Source organism: Triticum urartu, chromosome 3A (assembly GCF_056163025.1).
Source record: "Triticum urartu cultivar PI428250 chromosome 3A, HENAU_Tu73, whole genome shotgun sequence".
NCBI classification, from domain to species: Eukaryota; Viridiplantae; Streptophyta; class Magnoliopsida; order Poales; family Poaceae; genus Triticum; species Triticum urartu.
Genome location: NC_141875.1, coordinates 58854118 through 58876843, shown reverse-complemented (window position 1 = coordinate 58876843; position 22726 = coordinate 58854118). Strand labels below are relative to the sequence as shown.

At 45.9% G+C, this 22726-nt stretch overlaps 1 protein-coding gene across 1 annotated transcript in view; it reads left to right on the top strand.

Moving 5' to 3' along the window:
* Positions 1-21988, top strand: part of LOC147978522 (uncharacterized) — a 37975-nt gene extending 15987 nt beyond the window's left edge. Inside the window, exons 3-4 of the mRNA XM_087514778.1 lie at positions 21525-21754; positions 21952-21988. Of these exons, the coding sequence (XP_087370904.1) occupies positions 21525-21754; positions 21952-21988 (267 nt within the window). The remainder of the gene's footprint in view (positions 1-21524; positions 21755-21951) is intronic.
* The last annotated feature ends 738 nt before the right edge of the window (positions 21989-22726 follow it).

Below are 22726 nucleotides of genomic sequence, written 5' to 3'. Positions count from 1 at the left end.
TAAGGTTCGGTGACGCTAGGGTCATAGAGATATTAGTATGCGGTAACCCGAATGTTGTTCGGACTCCCGGATGAGATCCCGGACATCACGAGGAGTTCCAGAATGGTCCGAAGGTAAAGAATTATATATAGGAAGTGCTATTTCGGCCATCGGGACAAGTTTCGGGGTCACCGGTATTGTACCGGGACCACCGGAAGGGTCCCGGGGGTCCACCGGGTGGGGCCACCTGCCCCGGGGGGGCACATGGGCTGTAGGGGTGTGCGCCTTGGCCTATATGGGCCAAGGGTACCAGCCCCAAGAGGCCCATACACCAAGAGATAAGGAAAGGAAGAGTCCTAAAGGGGGAAGGCACCTCCTAGGTGCCTTGGGGAGGAGGGACTCCTCCCTAGCCGCATCCTTCCTTGGAGGAAGGGCCAAGGCTGCCCCCCCTCTCCCTTGGCCCTATATATAGTGGGGGGAAGGGAGGGCAGCCCCATCTAAGCCCTGGTGCCTCCCTCTCCCTCCCATGACACATCTCCCTCCTCCCGCAGCGCTTGGCGAAGCCCTGTTGGAATCCCGCTACTTCCACCACCACGCCGTCGTGCTGCTGGATCTCCATCAACCTCTCCTTCCCCCTTGCTGGATCAAGAAGGAGGAGACGTCGCTGCTCCGTACGTGTGTTGAACGCGGAGGTGCCGTCCGTTCGGCGCTAGGATCATCGGTGATTTGGATCACGACGAGTACGACTCCATCAACCCCGTTCTCTTGAATGCTTCCGCGCGCGATCTACAAGGGTATGTAGATCCACTCCTCCCTCGTTGCTAGTTGACTCCATAGATTGATCTTGGTGACACGTAGGAAAATTTTGAATTATTGCTACGTTCCCCAACAATCAGAGCCTAGGTTTTATGCGTCGATGTTGTGCACGAGTAGAACACAAGTGAGTTGTGGGCGATATAAGTCATACTGCTTACCAGCATGTCATACTTTGGTTCGGCGGTATTGTTGGATGAAGCGGCCCGGACCGACATTACGCGTACGCTTACGCGAGACTGGTTCTACCGATGTGATTTGCACACAAGTGGCTGGCGGGTGTCAGTTTCTCCAACTTTAGTTGAACCAAGTGTGGCTACGCCCGGTCCTTGCGAAGGTTAAAACAGCACCAACTTGACAAACTACCGTTGTGGTTTTGATGCGTAGGTAAGAACGATTCTTGCTAAAGCCCGTAGCAGTCACGTAAAACTTGCAACAACAAAGTAGAGGACGTCTAACTTGTTTTTGCAGGGCATGTTGTGATGTGATATGGTCAAGACATGATGCTAAATTTTATTGTACGAGATGATCATGTTTTGTAACCGAGTTATCGGCAACTGGCAGGAGCCATATGGTTGTCGATTTATTGTATGCAATGCAATTGCGCTATAATGCTTTACTTTATCACTAAGCGGTAGCGATAGTCGTGGAAGCATAAGATTGGCGAGACGACAACGATGCTACGATGGTGATCAAGGTGTCGCGCCGGTGACGATGGTGATCATGACGGTGCTTCGAAGATGGAGATCACAAGCACAAGATGATGATGGCCATATCATATCACTTATATTGATTGCATGTGATGTTTATCTTTTATGCATCTTATCTTGCTTTGATTGACGGTAGCATTATAAGATGATCCCTCACTAAATTATCAAAGTATAAGTGTTCTCCCTGAGTATGCACCGTGGTGAAAGTTCTTCGTGCCGAGACACCACGTGATGATCAGGTGTGATAGGCTCTACGTTCAAATACAACGGGTGCAAAACAGTTACACACGCGGAATACTCAGGTTTAACTTGACGAGCCTAGCATATAACAGATATGGCCTCGGAACACGGAGACCGAAAGGTCGAGCGTGAATATATAGTAGATATGATCAACATAGTGATGTTCACCGTTGATACTACTCCATCTCACGTGATGATCGGACATGGTTTAGTTGATATGGATCACGTGATCACTTAGAGGATTAGAGGGATGTATATCTAAGTGGGAGTTCTTAAATAATATGATTAAATTGAACTTAAATTTATCATGAACTTAGTCCTGGTAGTATTAGCATATCTATGTTGTAGATCAATAGCTCGCGTTTAGCTCCCCTGTTTTTATTTTTTATATGTTCCTAGAGAAAACTAAGTTGAAAGATGTTAGTAGCAATGATGCGGATTGGATCTGTGATCTGAGGTTTATCCTCATTGCTGCACAGAAGAATTATGTCCTTGATGCACCGCTAGGTGACAAACCTATTGCAGGAGCAGATGCAGATGTTATGAACGTTTGGCTAGCTCAATATGATGACTACTTGATAGTTTAGTGCACCATGCTTAAACGGCTTAGAATCGGGACTTCAAAGACATTTTGAACGTCATGGACCATATGAGATGTTCCAGGAGTTGAAGTTAATATTTCAAGCAAATACCCGAGTTGAGAGATATGAAGTCTCCAACAAGTTCTATAGCTAAAAGATGGAGGAGAATAACTCAAGCAGTGAGCATGTGCTCAGATTGTCTGAGTATTACAATCGCTTGAATCAAGTGGGAGTTAATCTTCCAGATAAGACAGTGATTGGCAGAGTTCTCTAGTCACTATCACCAAGTTACTAGAACTTCGTGATGAACTATAATATGCAAGGGATAACGGAAACGATTCCCAAGCTCTTCGTGATGCTGAAATCAACGAAGGTAGAAATCAATAAAGAGCATCAAGTGTTGATGATTAACAAGACCACTAGTTTCAAGAAAAGGGCAAAGGGAAAGAAAGGGAACTTCAAGAAGAACAAGAAGCAAGTTGCTGCTCAAGTGAAGAAGCCCAAGTCTGGACCTAAGCATGAGACTAAGTGCTTCTACTGCAAAGGGACTGGTCACTGGAAGCGGAACTGCCCCAAGTATTTGGCGGATAAGAAGGATGGCAAAGTGAACAAATGCTATATTTGATATACATGTTATTGATGTGTACTTTACTAGTGTTTATAGCAACCCCTCGGTATTTGATACTGGTTCAGTTGCTAAGAGTAGTAACTCGAAATGGGAGTTGCAGAATGAACAGAGACTAGTGAAGGGTGCAGTGACGATGTGTGCTGGAAATGGTTCCAAGATTGATATGATCATCATCGTACACTCCCTATACTTTCAGGATTAGTGTTAAACCTAAAATAAATGTTATTTAGTGTTTGCGTTGAGCATAAATATGATTGGATCATGTTTATTGCAATACGGTTATTCATGTAAGTTAGAGAATAATTGTTATTCTGTTTACATGAATAAAACCTTCTATGGTCATACACCCAATGAAAATGGTTTGTTGGATCTCGATCGTGGTGATACACATTTTCATAATATTGAAGCCAAAAGATGCAAAGTTAATAATGATTGTGCAACTTATTTGTGGCACTGCCGTTTAGGTCATATTGGTGTAAAGCGCATGAAGAAACTCCATGCTGATGGACTTTTGGAATCACTTGATTATGAATCACTTGATGCTTGTGAACCATGCCTCATGGGCAAGATGACTAAGACTCCGTTCTCCGGAACAATGGAGCGAGCAACTGACTTATTGGAAATAATACATACTGATGTATGCGGTCCGATGAGTGTTAAGGCTCACGGCAAGTATCGTTATTTTCTGACCTTCAGAGATTATTTCAGCAGATATGGGTATATCTACTTAATGAAACACAAGTCTGAAACATTTGAAAAGTTCAAAGAATTTCAAAGTGAAGTGGAGAATCATCGTAACAAGAAAATAAAAGTTTCTATGATATGATCGCAGAGGTAAAATATTTGAGTCAAGAGTTTGGCCTTCAGTTAAAACAATGTGAAATAGTTTCACTACTCACGCCACCTGGAACACCACAGTGTAATGGCGTGTCCGAACGTCATAACCGTACTTTATTAGATATGGTGCGATCTATGATGTCTCTTACCGATCTACCACTATCGTTTTGGGGTTATGCATTAGAGACATCTGCATTCACGTTAAATAGGGCACCATCTAAATCCGTTGAGACGACACCGTATGAACTATGGTTTGGCAAGAAACCTAAGCTCTCATTTCTTAAAGTTTGAGGTTGCAATGCTTATGTGAAAAAGTTTCAACCTGATAAGCTCAAACCCAAAATGGGAGAAGTGCGTCTTCATAGGATACCCAAAAGAAAATGTTGGGTACACCTTCTATCACAGATCCGAAGGCAAGTTATTCGTTGCTGAGAATGGATCCTTTCTAGAGGAGTTTCTCTCAAAAGAAGTGAGTGGGAGGAAAGTAGAACTTGATGAGGTAACTGTACCTGCTCCCTTATTGGAAAGTAGTTCATCATAGAAATATATTCCTATGACTACTACACCAATTAGTGAGGAAGCTAATGATGATGATCATGTAACTTCAGATCAAGTTGCTACTGAACCTCGTAGGTAAACCAGAGTGAGATCCGCACCAGAGTGGTACGGTAATCCTGTTCTGGAGGTCATGTTACTTGACCATGACGAGCCTACGAACTATGAGGAAGCGATGATGAGCCCAGATTCCGTGAAATGTCTTGAGGCCATGAAATCTGAGATGAGATCCATGTATGAGAACAAAGTATAGACTTTTATTGACTTGCCCATTGATTGGCGAGCCATTGAGATTAAATGGATCTTCAAGAGGAAGACTGACGCTGATAGTAGTGTTACTATCTACAAAGCTAGAATTGTCGCAAAAAGGTTTTCGACAGGTTCAAGGTGTTGACTACGATGAGAGTTTCTCACTCGTATCTATGCTTAAGTCTGTCCGAATCATGTTAGCAATTGCCCCATTTTATGAAATCTGGCAAATGGATAAACAAAACTGCATTCCTTAATGGATTTATTAAAGAAGAGTTGTATATGATGCAACCAGAAGGTTTTGTCAATCCTAAAGGTACTAACAAAATATGCAAACTCCAGCGTTCCATCTATGGACTGGTGCAAGCATCTCGGAGTTGGAATATACGCTTTGATAAGTTGATCAAAGCATATAGTTTTATACAGACTTGCGGTGAAGTCTGTATTTACAAGAAAGTGAGTGGGAGCACTACAACATTTTTGATAAGTATATGTGAATGACATATTGTTGATCGGAGATAATGTAGAATTATTCTGCAAAGTATAAAGGAGTGTTTGAAAGGAGTTTTTCAAAGAAAGACCTCGGTGAAGCTGCTTACATATTGAGCATCAAGATCTATAGAGATAGATCAAGACGCTTGATAAGTTTTTCAACGAGTACATACCTTGACAAGATTTTGAAGTAGTTCAAAATGGAACAGTCAAAGAAGGAGTTCTTGCCTGTGTTACAAGGTGTCATGTTGAGTAAGACTCAAAACCCGACCATGACAGAAGATAGAGAGAGAATAAAAGTCATTCCTTATGCCTCAGCCATAGGTTCTATAAAGTATGCCATGCTGTGTACCAGACCTATTGTATACCCTGCCCTGAGTTTGGCAAGGGAGTACAATAGTGATCTAGGAGTAGATCAATGTACATTGGTCAAAATTATCCTTAGTGGAATAAGGATATGTTTCTCGATTATGGAGGTGACAAAAAGGTTCGTCGTAAAGGGTTACCTCGATACTAATTTTGACACTGATCCAGATGACTCTAAATCTCAATCTGGATACATATTGAAAGTGGGAGCAATTAGCTAGAGTAGCTCCGTGCAGAGCATTGTTGACATAGAAATTTGCAAAATACTTACGGATCTGAATGTGGCAGACCCGTTGACTAAACTTCTTTCACAAGCAAAACATGATCACACCTTAGTACTCTTTGGGTGTTAATCACATAGCGATGTGAACTAGATTATTGACTCTAGTAAACCCTTTGGGTGTTGGTCACATGTCGATGTGAACTATGGGTGTTAATCACATGGTGATGTGAACTATTGATGTTAAATCACATGGCAATGTGAACTAGATTATTGACTCTAGTGCAAGTGGGAGACTGAAGGAAATATGCCCTAGAGGCAATAATAAAGTTATTATTTATTTCCTTATATCATGATAAATGTTTATTATTCATGCTGGAATTGTATTAACCGGAAACATGATACATGTGTGAATACATAGACAAACAGAGTGTCACTAGTATGCCTCTACTTGACTAGCTCGTTGATCAAAGATGGTTATGTTTCCTAGCCATAGACAAAGAGTTGTCATTTGATTAATGGGATCACATCATTAGGAGAATGATGTGATTGACTTGACCCATTCCGTTAACTTAGCACTTGATCGTTTAGTTTGTTGCTATTGCTTTCTTCATGACTTATACATGTTCCTATGACTATGAGATTATGCAACTCCCGTTTACCAAAGGAACACTTTGTGTGCCACCAAACGTCACAACGTAACTGGGTGATTATAAAGGTGCTCTACAGGTGTCTCCAAAGGTACCTGTTGGGTTGGCGTATTTTGAGATTAGGATTTGTCACTCCGATTGTCGGAGAGGTATCTCTGGGCCCACTCGGTAATGCACATCACTATAAGCCTTGCAAGCATTGCAACTAATGAGTTAGTTGCGGGATGATGTATTATGGAACGAGTAAAGAGACTTGCCGGTAACGAGATTGAACTAGGTATTGAGATACCGACGATCGAATCTCGGGCAAGTAACATACCGATGACAAAGGGAACAATGTATGTTGTTATGCGGTCTGACTGATAAAAGATCTTCGTAGAATATGTAGGAGCCAATATGAGCATCCAGGTTCCGCTATTGATTATTGACCGGAGACGTGTCTCGGTCATGTCTACATTGTTCTCGAACCCGTAGGGTCCGCATGCTTAACGTTACGATGACAGTTTCATTATGAGTTTATATATTTTGATGTACGGAAGGTTGTTCGGAGTCTCGGATGTGATCACAGACATAACGAGCAGTCTCGAAATAGTCGAGACATAAAGATTGATATATTGGACGACTATATTCGGACACAGGAATGGTTCCGGGAGTTATCGGATATAAAACGGAGTACCGGGGGTTACCGGAACCCCCCCCCCCCCGGGATTAATGGGCCTCATGGGCCCAAAGTGGAGCAGAGGAGGGGCGGACAGGGCAGGCTGCGTGCCCCCTCCCCTTCTAGTCCGAATTGGACAAGGAGGGAGGGGCGGCGCCCCCCTTTCCTTTCTCTCCTCTCTCCCTTCCTTCCCCCTCTCCTAGTTGGACAAGGAAAGGAGGGAGTCCTACTCCCGGTAGGAGTAGGACTCCTCCCTGGCGCGCCTCCTCCTGGCCGGCCGCCCCTCCCCCTTGCTCCTTTATATACGGGGGCAGGGGGGCACCTCTAGACACAACAATTGATCCTTGAGATCTATTAGCCGTGTGCGGTGCCCTCCTCCACCATAATCCTCGATAATATTGTAGCGGTGCTTAGGCGAAGCCCTGCGACGGTAGAGCATCAAGATCGTCACCACACCATCGTGGCGACGGAACTCTTCCCCGACATTCTGCTGGATCGGAGTCCGGGGATCGTCATCGATCTGAACGTGTGCTAGAACTCGGAGGTGCTGTAGTTTCGGTGCTTGATCGGTCGGGCCATGAAGACGTACGACTACATCAACCGCGTTGTGCTAACGCTTCCACTTCCGGTCTACGAGGGTACGTAGACGACACTCTCTCCTCTCGTTGCTATGCATCACCATGATCTTGCGTGTGCGTAGGAATTTTTTTGAAATTACTACGTTCCCCAACAGGAGGATCCGGAGAAGCCAGTTAAAGAGCAATTAATCAAGTCTCATGCTCTTAAGAAGATGGCAGAGCTATTCAGTAGGTGGAAGAATGAGCTGAAAACGTTTGTCAACAACGAAGAGACACCAGAATTCATCGGCAGATATGAGAAGATCAGATATCAGTGGCCCACATTTGTGGCCTACAAGACATCGAAAAAGAGTAAGAAGATGTCGGCGACAAACAAGAAAAATGCTGCAAAGAAGAAGCTTCTCTATCGCACGGGGTCAGGTGGCTACCTCAAAGCCCGGCCTAAGTGGGCCAAGGCTAAGAATGATCTGCATGATAAAGGGATCGAACCAGAGACAATGAACTGGCCAGACCGTTGCCGTACTTGGTTCTTCGGGGCTGGCGGAACCGTGGACCCTGTATCAGGGAAATGCGTTTGGACAGACGAGCAAATGAACATACCAGTCAAGAAGCTAAAGCACTATATCGATGCAGCGCAGCAAGGGACGTTCGTTCCAGACAGAGAGAACGACGAGCTCACAATGGCCCTCGGGAATCCTGAGCACCCTGGACGGAAACGAGGCACACCAGGCTCCATTCCGTGGAGGGCTGGGTTTCCGGACGCCTGCAGTTACAAATGCCAGGAGAGGAGGAAAAAAGTGCAGCATACCCAAATGCAGGCGCTGCACACAAGGGTACAAGCGATAGAGGAACGAGAAGCAAATCGTAGCAAACGAACTGCCGAAGCTTCCCCCGAAGCTACCCCGCCATCTCAGCGGAGAAGCAGCGTGGCTTCCACCGAGCTGCTTCAGCCGGAGCATGTCTTGAAGCCTCCTGCCAGCTATCCCGTGGATGCTATCACGGAGTCTCAAAATTGCCACCTTATGACGCAATGGATGAATTTGAAGGTCAAGGCGGCTGTTGGCTCAGTCTTTCCTACTGAATCTGGCGCAACTTTTCACTGCCGGTCGATTCCAGAAGGATATGCTAGGGTGATGGTGGATGAAATAACTGAGGGATTTGAGGACCTCTAGCTTGACCACCCTACCGATGAAGGGGAGACTCGGCTGGGTTCTGCTCTGAAGACTCCATGCTTATGGCGGAAGGAGCTCATCAACCTTCCGAACTGGACGCCTCCGCTTCCTCCTCCTCCTACGGCGAGTCAGGGCACTCCGCCTCCTCCACCTCCTCCTCCTCCGACGAGTGACGATCAGGGCACTTGGCCTCCTTCTCCGGCACGTGGCGGCACTCCGCCTCCTTCTCCGCCTGCGCCGGCGTGCCTGGGCAGCCAGTCTCCTCCTCTGCCTCGTCAGCAAGGGCGGAAGAGACCCGCCGCCACTCCGGCTGCTCTGGCGTGTCGTAGTCCTCCTCCGCCTCGTAAGCAAGGAAAGAAGACAGCCGCAGCCGCTCCGTCTACTCTGCCGACGTCTAGCAGTACAGCCAGAGGCGGGAGGCAATACAGATTCGGTCCTTCTCTGAAGACTCCAGAGAAGTTACCATACGAGAGGACCCCGGAGGTGAACGCCGACATCGCATGAGCCGAAGTGAGGAACTTCTTTGAAGGGGTGAAAGCAAAGAAACATCCACCTCCGGAGGAGAAGGTAGATCCGGTGAAAGCGAAGCGCACTCTGGCTGCCCTGAAAAAACGAGCAAAGTCTCCGCCGAAAGGCAACTATGAGCGCATTATTGAAAAGTCATTTGTCGAAGCGGAGCGGTCGGGAAGTACTGTCAGTGATCAAAGGTTAAAAGAACGACGAGCTGGGAAAAAAATTCCCCAGCTCGGCGAACAAGCGAACCAATCGTGCCCCCCGCTCAAGGTGCCTACTAATGATTCGAGGATGGTGCCCGGTTATAGCAATCTTGGAGATTACCTGCCTGACAATGTACATTATGAGTTCTTGGAGGTGGAGGAACACAGATACGAGTACGGGAAGCCTCTCGTCAAAGATGAAAGATCTCTAACAACGATGATGCGAAGATTCCATGATTGATACATGAAAACCTGCAGAGAGTCTGGGGGGAGGAATACTTTGCCGCTGAGAGTTAGAGAGGAGCATGACCTCATTGGAATTGAACTGTTGAAAGTTCCATTTGAGGAGTTCTTCCAGTTTTTTTAATCAAAAGGCCCTCGATAAAGCAACGTTCACTTGCTACTGTCTGTAAGTAGTACTACTTCTGTCATTAAGTCTCTCTATATAGGTCAACTCTTTCATTGCATGTATTTATAATTATCCTCACTATATTATGCAGATTGAAGATCGCCGAATTGAAGAAAAGACAAATCAATGATATTGGGTTCATTAACACAAATCTCATAGATGCAACTGAGGTTAAATATCGTGCCGAAGATACCGAGGCCAACTTGCTACGATCATTGGTAATAAATAAAAACAAAGATATAATACTCTTTTCTTACAACTTCAAGTGAGCGTTACTGTCTTGTGCATATTCGGTTTCCCCTATTAGTCCAGGTTATAGTAATGTAACTGATGAGTTATGCATGCGCGCGCAGCTTCCACTATATTCTCGTAGAGATTAAGCTTGAGCAGGGACTAGTAACCGTCTTAGACTCGAGACGAAAAGATCCCCAGGACTATGCGGACATGACTCAAATGTTCAAGAAGTAAGTTAAATTGATCATTATCCACCATATCAGCAACTTTGTTCATTTCCTGATATATCAAGTGATTGTTTTCTTTGTCTGGCAGGGTTTGGAGAAAATTCATCAAAAAAGCTCCGAGACTGCCGAAGAAGCTGCAATTTAGACACCCGAAAGTAAGTACTATATAGTAACATGTTCCACGCATCTCCTAGTGATTCAAGCGCTAGTTTCATCAATACCATTTATAGCATGCTTGCTTATCAGTTTGATTGACCTCTATTTCTTGTAAAGTGGTTGTGGCAGGAACCCGGGAATAATTACTGTGGATACTACGTTTGCGAGTCCATCCGCCACACGACCTGTGAACGAGGGTACTCTGACGAACAATATGAAGTGCGTAAGCAATAATATTCACAATTTTATTTTATTACCATCATTTGTGTTGAGTTTCATTTATTCATATATATATATATATATATATATATATATTGACCCCCTTGTTCAAATTAGATGTTTCGGATGCGGGATGAACTCTTAGCATCAGTTCGTATGCGAGCAATTCAAGAGGAATTAGCGGCATTCTTCATTGACCACATGATCGCTGAAGACAGAGAATACTATGTGGACCCTGTGTTCATATATAATTAGGAGATTATATTGTAAGAGATAATTATTGTATATATGTAGCCGGTAGTGTCGGATAGATATACGAGAACTTGTTGTTCGACCAATCTCTCGGAGAAGGAGAGGTGGTCGATATCACTTCTCTCTGTATGCATATATGTTCATGACAATCTTCTGTTTCCTTTATTTGCTTACTAGCTAGCGTGTCTAGTCCTTTCTATATATACGTATATATAGCGTCATCCAAGCAAGGACATAAGAGAAGACACTTCTCTCTATTAATTAGCTAGCTAACACAATATATGAAACACCTAAATTAAACCCCCAAAACCCCCAACCCCCCCCCCCCCCTAAAAAAATAAAAACCTCAGTCCCTGAAATGCTGACGCGTGGATGCCTATTGGTCCCGGTTGATGCCACCAACCGGGACCAAAGGCAAAAAAAAAACCTCAGCCCCTGAAATGCTGACGCGTGGATGCCTATTGGTCCCAGTTGGTGCCACCAACCGGGACGAAAGACCCTCTTGCCTGGGCTCGGCGCACCGGCCACGTGGAGGCCCATCTGTCCCGGTTCCTGTTTGAACGGGACTAAAGGGCCAGGGCATTAGTAACGATCCTTTAGTCCCAGTTCAAAAACCGGGACAAACGACCCTTACCAATTGGGACAGAAGACCCTTTTTCTACTAGTGTCATGCTGGCAACCGACATAATCATATGAAAAATGCTAGAAAACTAACCAGATTTTGCACCAAGCAGGGTAACACAAGAAGAGTGGCGACATCTTAACCTGCATCAACGAATGAGCAGAAACCCATAATTAGTATAAAATACGTAGCAAACTCTCCCTGTAGCAGGAGTAGTTGGGACGGCATTTACACACGAAACTGTTATAACTCATTTCAGCCCAACCCACATAACAATATGGGTCTGTGTAGGACACATCTAGATGTGACATAGTTATGTTACATTTAAACTGATGTCCACTCTGTTTATGGTCTATTTTTTTGTCCTAATTTTTTTTGTTTCTTATTGATGCATTATATATTTATGGGAGCTTAGATGTGACATCCTTAAAAAATATTTAGATGTGAATTAGACAAACTGTAACAATATATCCCAATCCTCGATCATGAGTCCCAAACCCCTCCACAGGCAGGCAACCAATATAATCATATGATAAAGTCTGAAGTACCAAGAACATTGGCGACTCCTTGTTGCACCTGAATCGCTTTGTGCAAGACTACTACGGGCTAAATATTATCCAAATGGAAATCTATTGGATACAGTTTTTCCAAGTAACTCATCAGCAGTTTGGAAGGGTATCGAACATGGATTGAACTTGGTGAAAAAAGGTATGATCTGGCGAGTCGGCAATGGTAATCTTATTCGAACTTGGCGAGATCCATGGATTCCTAGGGGTATGCCTTTTACGCCTATTTCCCCTAAAAGAAATTGTCGTCTAAATAAAGTTGCTGATTTTCTGGATGCTAATGGTGCGTGGAAGGTAAATTTATTGGAACAATTTTTCTGTCATGTTGATGTTGAAGCTATTTTGAAAATTCGTACGTCGCCAAGACAGCAGGAAGATTTTATTGCTTGGCCTTTTGAGAAGTCGGGATCTTTCACTGTTAGGAGCGCCTATCATTTAGCTACGGGTGAGCACATGGACCGTTTCTCGCAAGGAGCAAGCAGCACATGTCCTAGTGGTGAACGTGGTATGTGGAATATTGTATGGCGTGCCTTGGTTCCTCCTAAGATGAAAGTTTTTGCATGGAAGGTAATTACTGGTACACTAGCAACTAACTTAGAGAGGAATCAACGTCATATTGGTACAAGGGCAACATGCGGAATGTGTGGGCGAGAAGATGAATGGTCATTTCATGCTTTACTAGTCTGTCCCAACGCGGCAAGCTTATGGGACGCAATGAAGGACCGTTGGCCATTGCCGAACAGGTATGATATTGCATGTACGGGTGATGAATGATTTCTTTACTTGCTTGCTGGTCAGCAAAGCAATGTCCGGGACATGATCATTATGGTGCTCTGGAGGGTTTGGCATTTACATAATGAAGTCATGCATGCCAAATCTGTTCCACCGACGAAGGTGTCTTGTGATTATCTATGCAGCTATCTTAACTCTCTGCTACAATTAGGCTGTATGGGTGTGGAAGAGGTGATCAAAGGTAAAGCTCTAATATTGATGGAACCAGTGATTGAGAAAACTCGGTCATCATCGCCATGCCTTCCTTGGCCGGCTCCTCCGCCAGGCTGGGTAGCTCTCTCTGTTGATGGTTTTTATTGTGCGGAAGATGGAGCTGCAGGATCGGGTATGGTTTTACGTGATGACAAGGATGGTGTTATTTTTGCGGCTTACCGATGCATTTATCACTGTAATGAGGCGCTGGAAGCGGAGTTACATGCGATTATAGAAGGATTAAGTCTCGCAATTCAATGGTCGAATAGACCAGTTCAGCTACAATCTGATTGTTTGGCAGCTTTATCAGCACTATCTAATGATTCACTGGACAGATCAGCATATGGTCATCTCGCAGAAATCAAAGGTTTACTGAAGAATAGGGTGTTTGTTTGTGTTAAAGTTTCTCGTGATCAAAACAAAGTTGCACATTGCTTAGCAAATTATGGTAGATCTGGGGATTGCACTGTGTGCTGGCTTAACCAATTCCCTCCTTTTATTTCTGAAGTTGTTGCTAAGGATTGTAATTCTGTGAGTTTGGAATAAAACACCCTATTTCCATCGCAAAAAAAAACATTGCTTGAGGGCTCCTCTGCGCTTGATCGCTTGCGTGCTGTGTAGGGTTATTTGAATTCTTTGCAGACTATGCAATGAAGCGTGCTGATGAATGCCGACCTGGTTGCCCCTGAGCCCCGTCATTGGCGAACATTCCCACGATGTTCAACACACACCTTTGATTAAGCATTATAGTCAAAACCAGTCTTGATCTAACGCAAAACAGCTTAGGGTGACATTTACCCAAGTTTGACAGTTTTTAGGGTTTAAATTATACTTTCCTCTTCAAAAATGCTCATGAAATTTTAAATTTTCATCACATATTAAATTTATTATTGTGAATTTGAAAAAAAAATTGGCTTGCATTTGAAAAATATTCACAGATTCAAAAAATGTTCATGAAATTTAAAAATGTCCTAATTGTTTTTTAAAGTGTGTGTAAAATAAATGCCCGTAAATTCAAAAAAAATGTATGCCATTTAAAAAGGGAAAAATAAAAGAAAAAGTAAAAGAAATATGTTTAGATGATGTTGGGGAGCAGAGGCAGTAGGTAGGCGGAGTCGTGGGCAAGCACCACATCTGTGGCATCATGCACATCGGCCTTGGCCGCTGTCGTCGGCGCGAGCTCTACATGGAGTGTCACTGGTCCTCAACGAGTTTCGAGTATCATATCTTATTCACAGTGGTCATTGCCACAATGGTGGAGGCCATAAGGACCACCACAGAGACCACTCGATGCATTGGAATTAGATAGATGAGAATAGGCTCCTCCAAAATAAATAATATTTGCAATATCAAAATTTTGGTTCATTGACTCTTCATGATGAAAGAAACAACTAGTTATTTGTTTTCAAATCTGAGTATTAAAGTAGAACGACGCTATGTATAGTAGCATGAATACAAATTTCCATTAATACTTATGAAACAAATAGGAGTTGTTTTTAAACTTTAGAAGATCTTGATTGGATTTTTTGAATAATTGAATGCAGCTAAAATACTTTTGACTCTACTTTCATGTGGTTCCGTGGCATAGCATGGGCATCTTACTCGTCAGAAATTAACAATTTATGACATGCATACAATTAACCATATGATACTTTTTTTTAGAAAAAAACATGTGTATATTGAGTGCTGAGACAACATATCAAAATTTAAATTCTAATATAGCTACAAAATTTGTTGGCTTGGAAACCATGGACACGATTAGACTCTTCTTGTGAATCGATGGGTGGCTATAGGCCCTACCGATGGGATGCAATGCTCCGATAATTTAGTGGGAGTCCTTAAAATATTTATCTCGTCAAACCACTACCGGACTCGCGGCTTATGCCTGCGGCCCAGGGCCGTCGACATAGGTCATTTGCCGTCGGCATAGATCTGATAACCATCGCTCTTCATGTCCTTGTCCTCAGTGTAGAATGTGTAGTCGTTGATATCGTACGCCTCATAGGTCATCAGGTTGTGCTCGGCGCCCTGTGACAAGGTGAATATGAGTTGTTCTTCCGCGGAAGAATCCTCATGTAAAGGGTACGACAGAAGCTTCTGCTTGAACCAACGCGTGAAATATGAGTTGTGCTCTTTGATTATATCTCCGTCCGTCCTCTGTTGGCCTCGGTCATTGTACGTCTTCTTAATAAAGGTTTTGTGCTCTACCATCCAAGGATCGACCACGTCTATGTGTTGTAGCGCGACTAGGTTTGCTCTTTCAAAGTCAGTGAGTCGACCCTCGAAGTCGACATGCATTTCGCGGCGACCCTGACGGTGACCCCATCCAACGAGCCTGCCGAGGTGCCTGTTGACGGGCAGACCAACGGGGTTCTCGACGCCTAGATAATTCGTGTAGTAGGAGATGCACTCTTCAGTCAAAAAGCCCCTGGCTATGCTTCCCTCTGGACATGGCATGTTGCGAACGTATCCTTTGATGACACTATTCATCCTTTCGAACGACATCATGTTGTGCAGGAACGTCGGCCCGAGTTGGATGATATCCTCCACGATATGGACCAGCAGATGCACCATAACGTCGAAAAATGCGGGCGGGAAGTACATCTCAAGCTCGCATAGTATCACCATGATCTCTTCTTGTAGCCTTCTGAGTTGACTCACGCCAACCGACTTCCGAGAGATGACGTCGAAAAAGTTGCATAGGCCAAATAGCGTTTCACGGACGTGCGCGTCCATGATCCCACGGATTGCAACTGGAAGTATTTACGTCATCAGCACGTGACACTTGTGAGACTTCATCCCGCTGAACTTCTGCTTCGCTGGGTCTAGGTATCTGCTTATCTTCCCCGCGTAACCGTAAGGAAGTTTTACTCCTACGAGGCAGGTGAAAAATTGCTCGATCTCCTCCTGACTTAGAGTGAAGCACGCGGGAGGGTAGTCATTTCTAGTCTTCTTGGCCTTTTTGCCTTTGCGACGACTTTCTGTGTCCTGCTTCGCCTCACCATCATCATCATCATCATTAGCGTGAAGCTCCTGCCTGATACCCATTGATTTCAAGTCTGCCCTTACTTTTGGCCCATCTTTGGTCCTCTCTGGCATGTTGAGCAGGGTACCGAGCAGACTCTCGCACACATTCTTCGTGATATGCATGACATCAAGGCTGTGAGGCACACGGTGGATCTTCTAGTACGGCAAGTCCCAGAAAACAGACCTCGTTTTCCATACCTTTAGTAGCGGCTCTGGCGCCTTTCACTCCTTTCCCGGCTCTGGCGCCTTTTGCTTCTTTCCTGGCAGTGGGCAATCTTTCCAATTTTTCAACAGCTCGTCTATTTCCTTGCCGCTCCTCGTACATGGGCGTCTTCGGGGTTCGGTTTCATCATCAAACAGATCCTTGCGTTTCCTCCACGGGTCATCATCGCGAAGCGACCTTCGATGTCCCATGAACACGGTTTTCGAAGACCCGGGATCTCTATCTAGCTGGCGATACGTTGTGTCATCCATGCACCTGACGCATCCAGAAAATCCGTGGACCACCTGCCCCGCGAGATATCCATAATCGAGATAGTCGTGCACCGTCGTGAGCAGTGCGGCTCTCATAGGGAAATATTATTTCTCTGCGGCGTTCCACGTATTGGCTGGCGTTTTCCACAGCGTGTCTAGCTCCTCTTTCAGCAGCCCCAGATACAGATTGATGTCGTTCCCTGGTTGTTTCGGCCCTTCAATTAGCATACTCATGTGAATATACTTCCTCTTCATGCATAACCAGGGGGAAGGTTATACATCCACACAAACACAGGCCAGGTGCTATGTGTGCTTCTCTGGCTGCCAAACGAATTGACTCCATCGGTGCTCACGCCCAGCACGATGTTCCTTGGATCGTTTCCAAATTCTGGGTCTTCGAAATTCAACGCTTTCCACTGGCTCGCATCCTTAGGGTGACTCAGCATCTTGTCTTTTTTATTTATCTCTGGATCATTTCTGTCATCTTCCCGCTTCTTCTCCTCCCTATCCGCGTGCCAACGCAGGAGCTTTGCTACCTTAGGGTCCGCGAAATACTGCTGCAGACGAGGAGTGATCGGAAAGTACCACACCACTTTTCGAGGAGCTTTCTTCCTCTTCTTGTATCGAGTGACGCCGCACACTGGACATATGGTAGACTTCACGTGCTCGTCCCGATAAATGATGCAATTGTTCATGCACACATGGTATTTCACGTGCGGTAAATCCAGAGGACACACAATTTTCTTCGCCTCCTCGAAACTGGTCGGGCACTTGTTCCCCTTGGGAAGACGTTCGTGCCAGAATGACATGCTCTCGTCGAAGCATGCGTCGGTCATTTTGTGTTTTACCTTCATCTCCAGAGCCATGAGAGTTACTTTCAAACGGGTATCCTCGGGCCTGCATCCTTCATACAATGGACTAACCGCATCTATTTCCAGTTGATCCAGCTTGGTTTTCTCTCGGGCGGCAGCTCTTGCGTTATCCGTCTGCTTGAGAAGCAGCTCTTGAATATGAGGGTCCTGCACCCAGCCTCCATCGTCGTCTGCTCCGGCATCTTCATCTTCATGATCATGCCCTTTGTCTTGATCTTCCTCATCATCATGTCCGGCATCTTCTACATGATGACTGTGTATAGCATCACCGTCGTGATCATGTCCTGGAGATTCTTCGTCTTCTCGCCCGCCCTCGCCGCGGTGGTTGTCTTGCTGCCCTTCCTCATTTCTTTCCCGGCCCCCATGGACGACTTCATAGTCATCTTCATCACCTTGCCACCGATGGCCATCCATGAAACCATGCAAGAGCAGGTGGTCCCGCACCTGCCCGGAATCCGGGTCCGCAATAAGGCTCTTCAGCTTGCATCTTCGACACGGACATCTTATCTCCGTCTCGTTCTTTTGAAGCATCTCGGCCTTCGCAGAGCTCAAAAACCTATTCACGATGCCTTCAGTCATCGTGCGGACCATGGTCGCCTGCGGGGTAGAGCAAAATGATATTTTAGAACCAAGAAAAAAATTTGGCATAACTTTCCCTAAAAATAGGACCAAAAAGAATGCATAGTGCCAAAATTCTCGCCGAAACGGAAATGAATCAACATTCCAGCAAAATATTGGCAACTATCACATTTCAAATACCGGTATCTGCAAACACAAACATATATGCAACACCACAAACATGCGCAACACCACAAACATACATAGATCTAGCTAGGCCACAAAAAGTGCATGTGCACTTTGTTGGAGCGAGCTAGGGAGAAAAAAAGTAGATCTACAACATAAAGATAGCTTTCCCCTTACTTACCTATCAAAAAAGGTAATTTAACCACTTAATTTTGATGAATCTATGGTGCAAATGAGGTGAGAAGGAGAAGGCAGCCGACACAAGCTTGGAGAAGGAGGTGGAGGGAATGAAGTGGGGAAAGTGAGTGTGTAGGTGTGGCTGTCCAAAATATTTAGCTGGTCCCAGGTTACTAATGGCGCACCACCCACTCATGCGCCATTAGTAACCCCACATACTAATGGCGCACCTGCTGGTGGTGCGCCATTAGTAGTTTTGCAATAAAATAATATATATATATATATATATATATACTAATGGCGCACCGTGGCATAGTGCGCCATTACTAGTTTAAACTAGTAATGGCGCACTATGCCACGGTGCGCCATTAGTAGTTTTGCACACAAAAAAAAGAATAAAAAAATACAGTAGTGGCGCATTGTTTGGCTGGTGCGCCATTACTAATTAACTAGTAATGGCGCATTGTGCTTGGATGCGCCATTAGTATGTTTGGAAAAATAAAAAAATTATTACTAGTGGCGCACCATGTGTCTGGTGCGCCATTATTGTCTCCACACTAATGGCGCACCTGCACATGGTGTGCCATTAGTATATAGTAGTGGCGCACCACATGTCTATATAGTAGTGGCGCACCACATGTCTAGTGCGCCATTAGTGTGAATTTCATCTATAGCCCTTTTCCTAGTAGTGCGGACGGGCTTTGAATAGTGGACCTCTCCACCCGGTTGTTTCAGCTCAACACAGAGGGACACCTGGGAGCAACATCCGGGCCAAACCCACAGCTACATCCCCTCCGTGTAGTCCCGATGCGTCCGTTTCACCCCTCCAGGTGCCGGCGGCGGCGCCGTCCGCGAGGGGGGCCACGCCCCTTAGACGCGTACCGGGTGTTTGCAACCGCCACAACACTCCCAGACTTGTGAGAAGCCGCGTATGCAAGATTGGCGGCGTGCTAGCACACGGAGGCCGCCGGCCATAGTCGTAGACGTGCGAAGGGCATTCCGCGTAGAGAGAAGTGTTCAGATACTTCTCCATCACCAAAAATTATGAAAAATTACCATCGCTCCTATAGCACATGTACCCACGTCGTGTAAAAAACTCATGATTTTATCGCGATCTGAGTATTTAATAATATTCATGCCGCACCGTTACCGCAGAACGTCTACTACTGTGTCATCGCCGTCCGTGAGGGGGGCCACACCCCGGAGACGCGTGCCGCCTCTTCGGACATGCCACAACAACACCCCGCATATATGAGGGGCCGGTGCGACGCTCCGGTGGCATTGCTACCCCCCCCCAGGGCCCCCGTCCCTCCTAACCCTGGAGCGGTTGACCACGAGATCTAGCCCTTTGACTTTCCACAGACGGGCTTTGAACCGTGGACCTCTTCACCCAGTTGTGTCGGGTCAGTGATACATCCATTTTGCATCATGCTTTTATATCGATATTTATTGCATTATGGACTGTTATTTCACTTTATGTCACAATACTTATGGCTATTCTCTCTTATTTTACAAGGTTTGCATAAGGAGGGAGAATGCCGGCAGCTGGAATTCTGGGCTGGAAAAAGAGCAAATATTAGAGACCTATTCTGCGCAACTCCAAAAGTCCTGAAACTCCACGGAACATCTTAAAATAAATAAAGAAAAATCATCGCCAAAGATGAAGCCTAGGGGGCCCACACCCTGCTCACGAGGACGGAGGGCGCCCCCCCTCCTAGGGCGCGCCCCCTACCTTGTGGGCCCCCTGGTGGGTCTCCGACGTCCATCTTCTGCTATATGAAGTCTTTTGATGAGAAAAAAAATCAGAAGGAACTTTTCGGGACGAGACTCCGCCGCCATGAGGCGGAACCTTGGCGGAACCAATCTAGAGCTCCGGCAGAGCTGTTCTGCCGGGGATACTTCCCTCCGGGAGGGGGAAATCATCACCATCGTCATCACCAACGCTCCTCTCATCGGGAGAGGGCAATCTCCATCAACATCTCCACCAGCACCATCTCATCTCCAAACCCTAGTTCATCTCTTGTATCCAATTCTTGTCTCAGAGTCCGGGATTGGTGCTAGTAGGTTGCTAGTAGTGTTGATTACTCCTTGTAGTTGATGCTAGTTGGTTTATTTGGTGGAAGATCATATGTTCAGATCCTATATGCATATTATTACCCCTCTAATTATGAACATGAATATGCTTTGTGAGTAATTACGTTTGTTTCTGAGAACAAGGGAGAAGTCTTGCTATTAGTAGTCATGTGAATTTGGTATTCGTTTGATATTTTGATAAGATGTATGTTGTCTAGCCTCTAGTGGTGTTATGTGAACGTCGACTACATAACACTTCACCGTTATTTGGGCCTATAGGAAGGCATTGGGAAGTAATAAGTAGATGATGGGTTGCTAGAGTGACAGAAACTTAAACCCTAGTTTATGCGTTGCTTCGTGAGGGGCTGATTTGGATCCACATGTTTTATGTTATGGTTAGGTTTACTTTAATACTTTTGTTGTAGTTGCGAATGCTTGCAATAGAGGTTAATCATAAGTGGGATGCTTGTTCAAGTAAGAACAGCACCCAAGCACCGGCCCACCCACATATCAAATTATCAAAGTATCGAACGCGAATCATATGAACGTGATGAAAACTAGCTTGACGATATTCCCATGTGTCCTCGGGAACGCTTTTCCTATTATAAGAGTTTGTTCCGGCTTGTCCTTTGGTACAAAAGGATTGGGCCACCTTGCTGCACTTTATTTACTTTTGTTACTTGTTGCTCGTTACAATTTATCTTATCACAAAACTATCTGTTACCACTTATTTCAGTACTTGCAGAGAATACCTTGCTGAAAATCGCTTATCATTTCCTTCTGCTCCTCGTTGGGTTCGACACTCTTACTTATCGAAAGGACTACGATAGATCCCCTATACTTGTGGGTCATCAGCGCGCCGCCGCTCCCCTCCGCGGCCGCCGCCGCGCAGTGCCTCCTCGCGCGCGCCGCCGCCGCCGTGCGCTCCTACGTGCCGCCGTCGCTGGCCCCTTCCTCTTCCTGTCGCTTCTGACGCCTTTCATGGACTCTCCGGGCTACTTCACCATCTGCGGTGGAACCGCTCCACTGCCACACTATCAGCAGGCTCTCCCCGCTGGCCACCAGGCATTCATCGGCGCGCCCTTCCAGCCGACTGGTGCCGGCTACGGCGCCCTGATTGCGCCGCCGCCTCTCGGTGGTTATGGCCCGCCCGTCCTGGCGCCGCCCTACGGGAGCCTTCCACCGCCGCCGGTACCTGTGCCACGGGACCCCACCCTCCTCGCCGCTCAGCACTCCGTGCCATCGCCGAGTAGCTCTGTCGGTGGAGGCGACTGGTACATAGACTCGGGTGCTACTACGCACATGGCAGCTCATCCCGGTAACCTAACCTCCTCCACTCTCGTTCACACACCCACTCGTATCACCGTCGGCAACGGCTCCTCCTTACCTATTACTCATATCGGTAGCACTAGTTTTCCCTCCACTTCCACACCCATCAATATGTCTAATGTTCTTATTTCACCTGATTTAGTCACGAACCTAGTTTCCGTTCGTCGTCTTACTCGTGAGAACCCACTTACTGTTGAATTTGACGGTGTTGGCTTTTCTGTGAAAGACGCCCGTACCCGGATGGTCCTTCATCGATGTGACAGTCCCGATGAGCTCTACCCCGTGCACGCCGGCGCCTCCACATCCACACCCGTCGCCCTTGCCGCCGGCGTTGACCTTTGGCACGCTTGCTTGGGTCACCCGAACCACATTGTCTTACGTCAAATTCTTAGGAGTTTCTCTTTCTCATGTGATAAGCTCGACGAGCACTCTTGTGAGGCTTGTCGCTTAGGCAAGCACGTTCGTCTTCCTTTTAGTGCGTCTTCTTCAGTTTCCACTTTTCCGTTTCAATTACTTCATAGTGATGTTTGGACATCTCCCGTTGCGAGTAACACGGGCTATCTATATTACTTGGTGATTTTAGATGATTATTCGCATTATGTGTGGACTTTTCCCCTTCGTCGTAAATCCGATGCTTTCGCCACACTCACCGCCTTTTATTCCTGTGTCACCACCCAGTTCGGTCGCCCCATACTCGCACTCCAAACTGATAATGGAAAAGAATTTGACAACGTCGCTTTTCGCACAGTTCTCGCCTCTTACGGCACCACCTTCCGTCTAACTTGCCCCTACACTTCCCAGCAGAACGGCCGCGCCGAGCGCATTCTCCGCACTCTTAATGACTACGTTCGCACGTTACTCTTTCACTCTAACGTGCCCGCTCGGTTTTGGCCCGATGCCCTCGCTACCGCCACTCT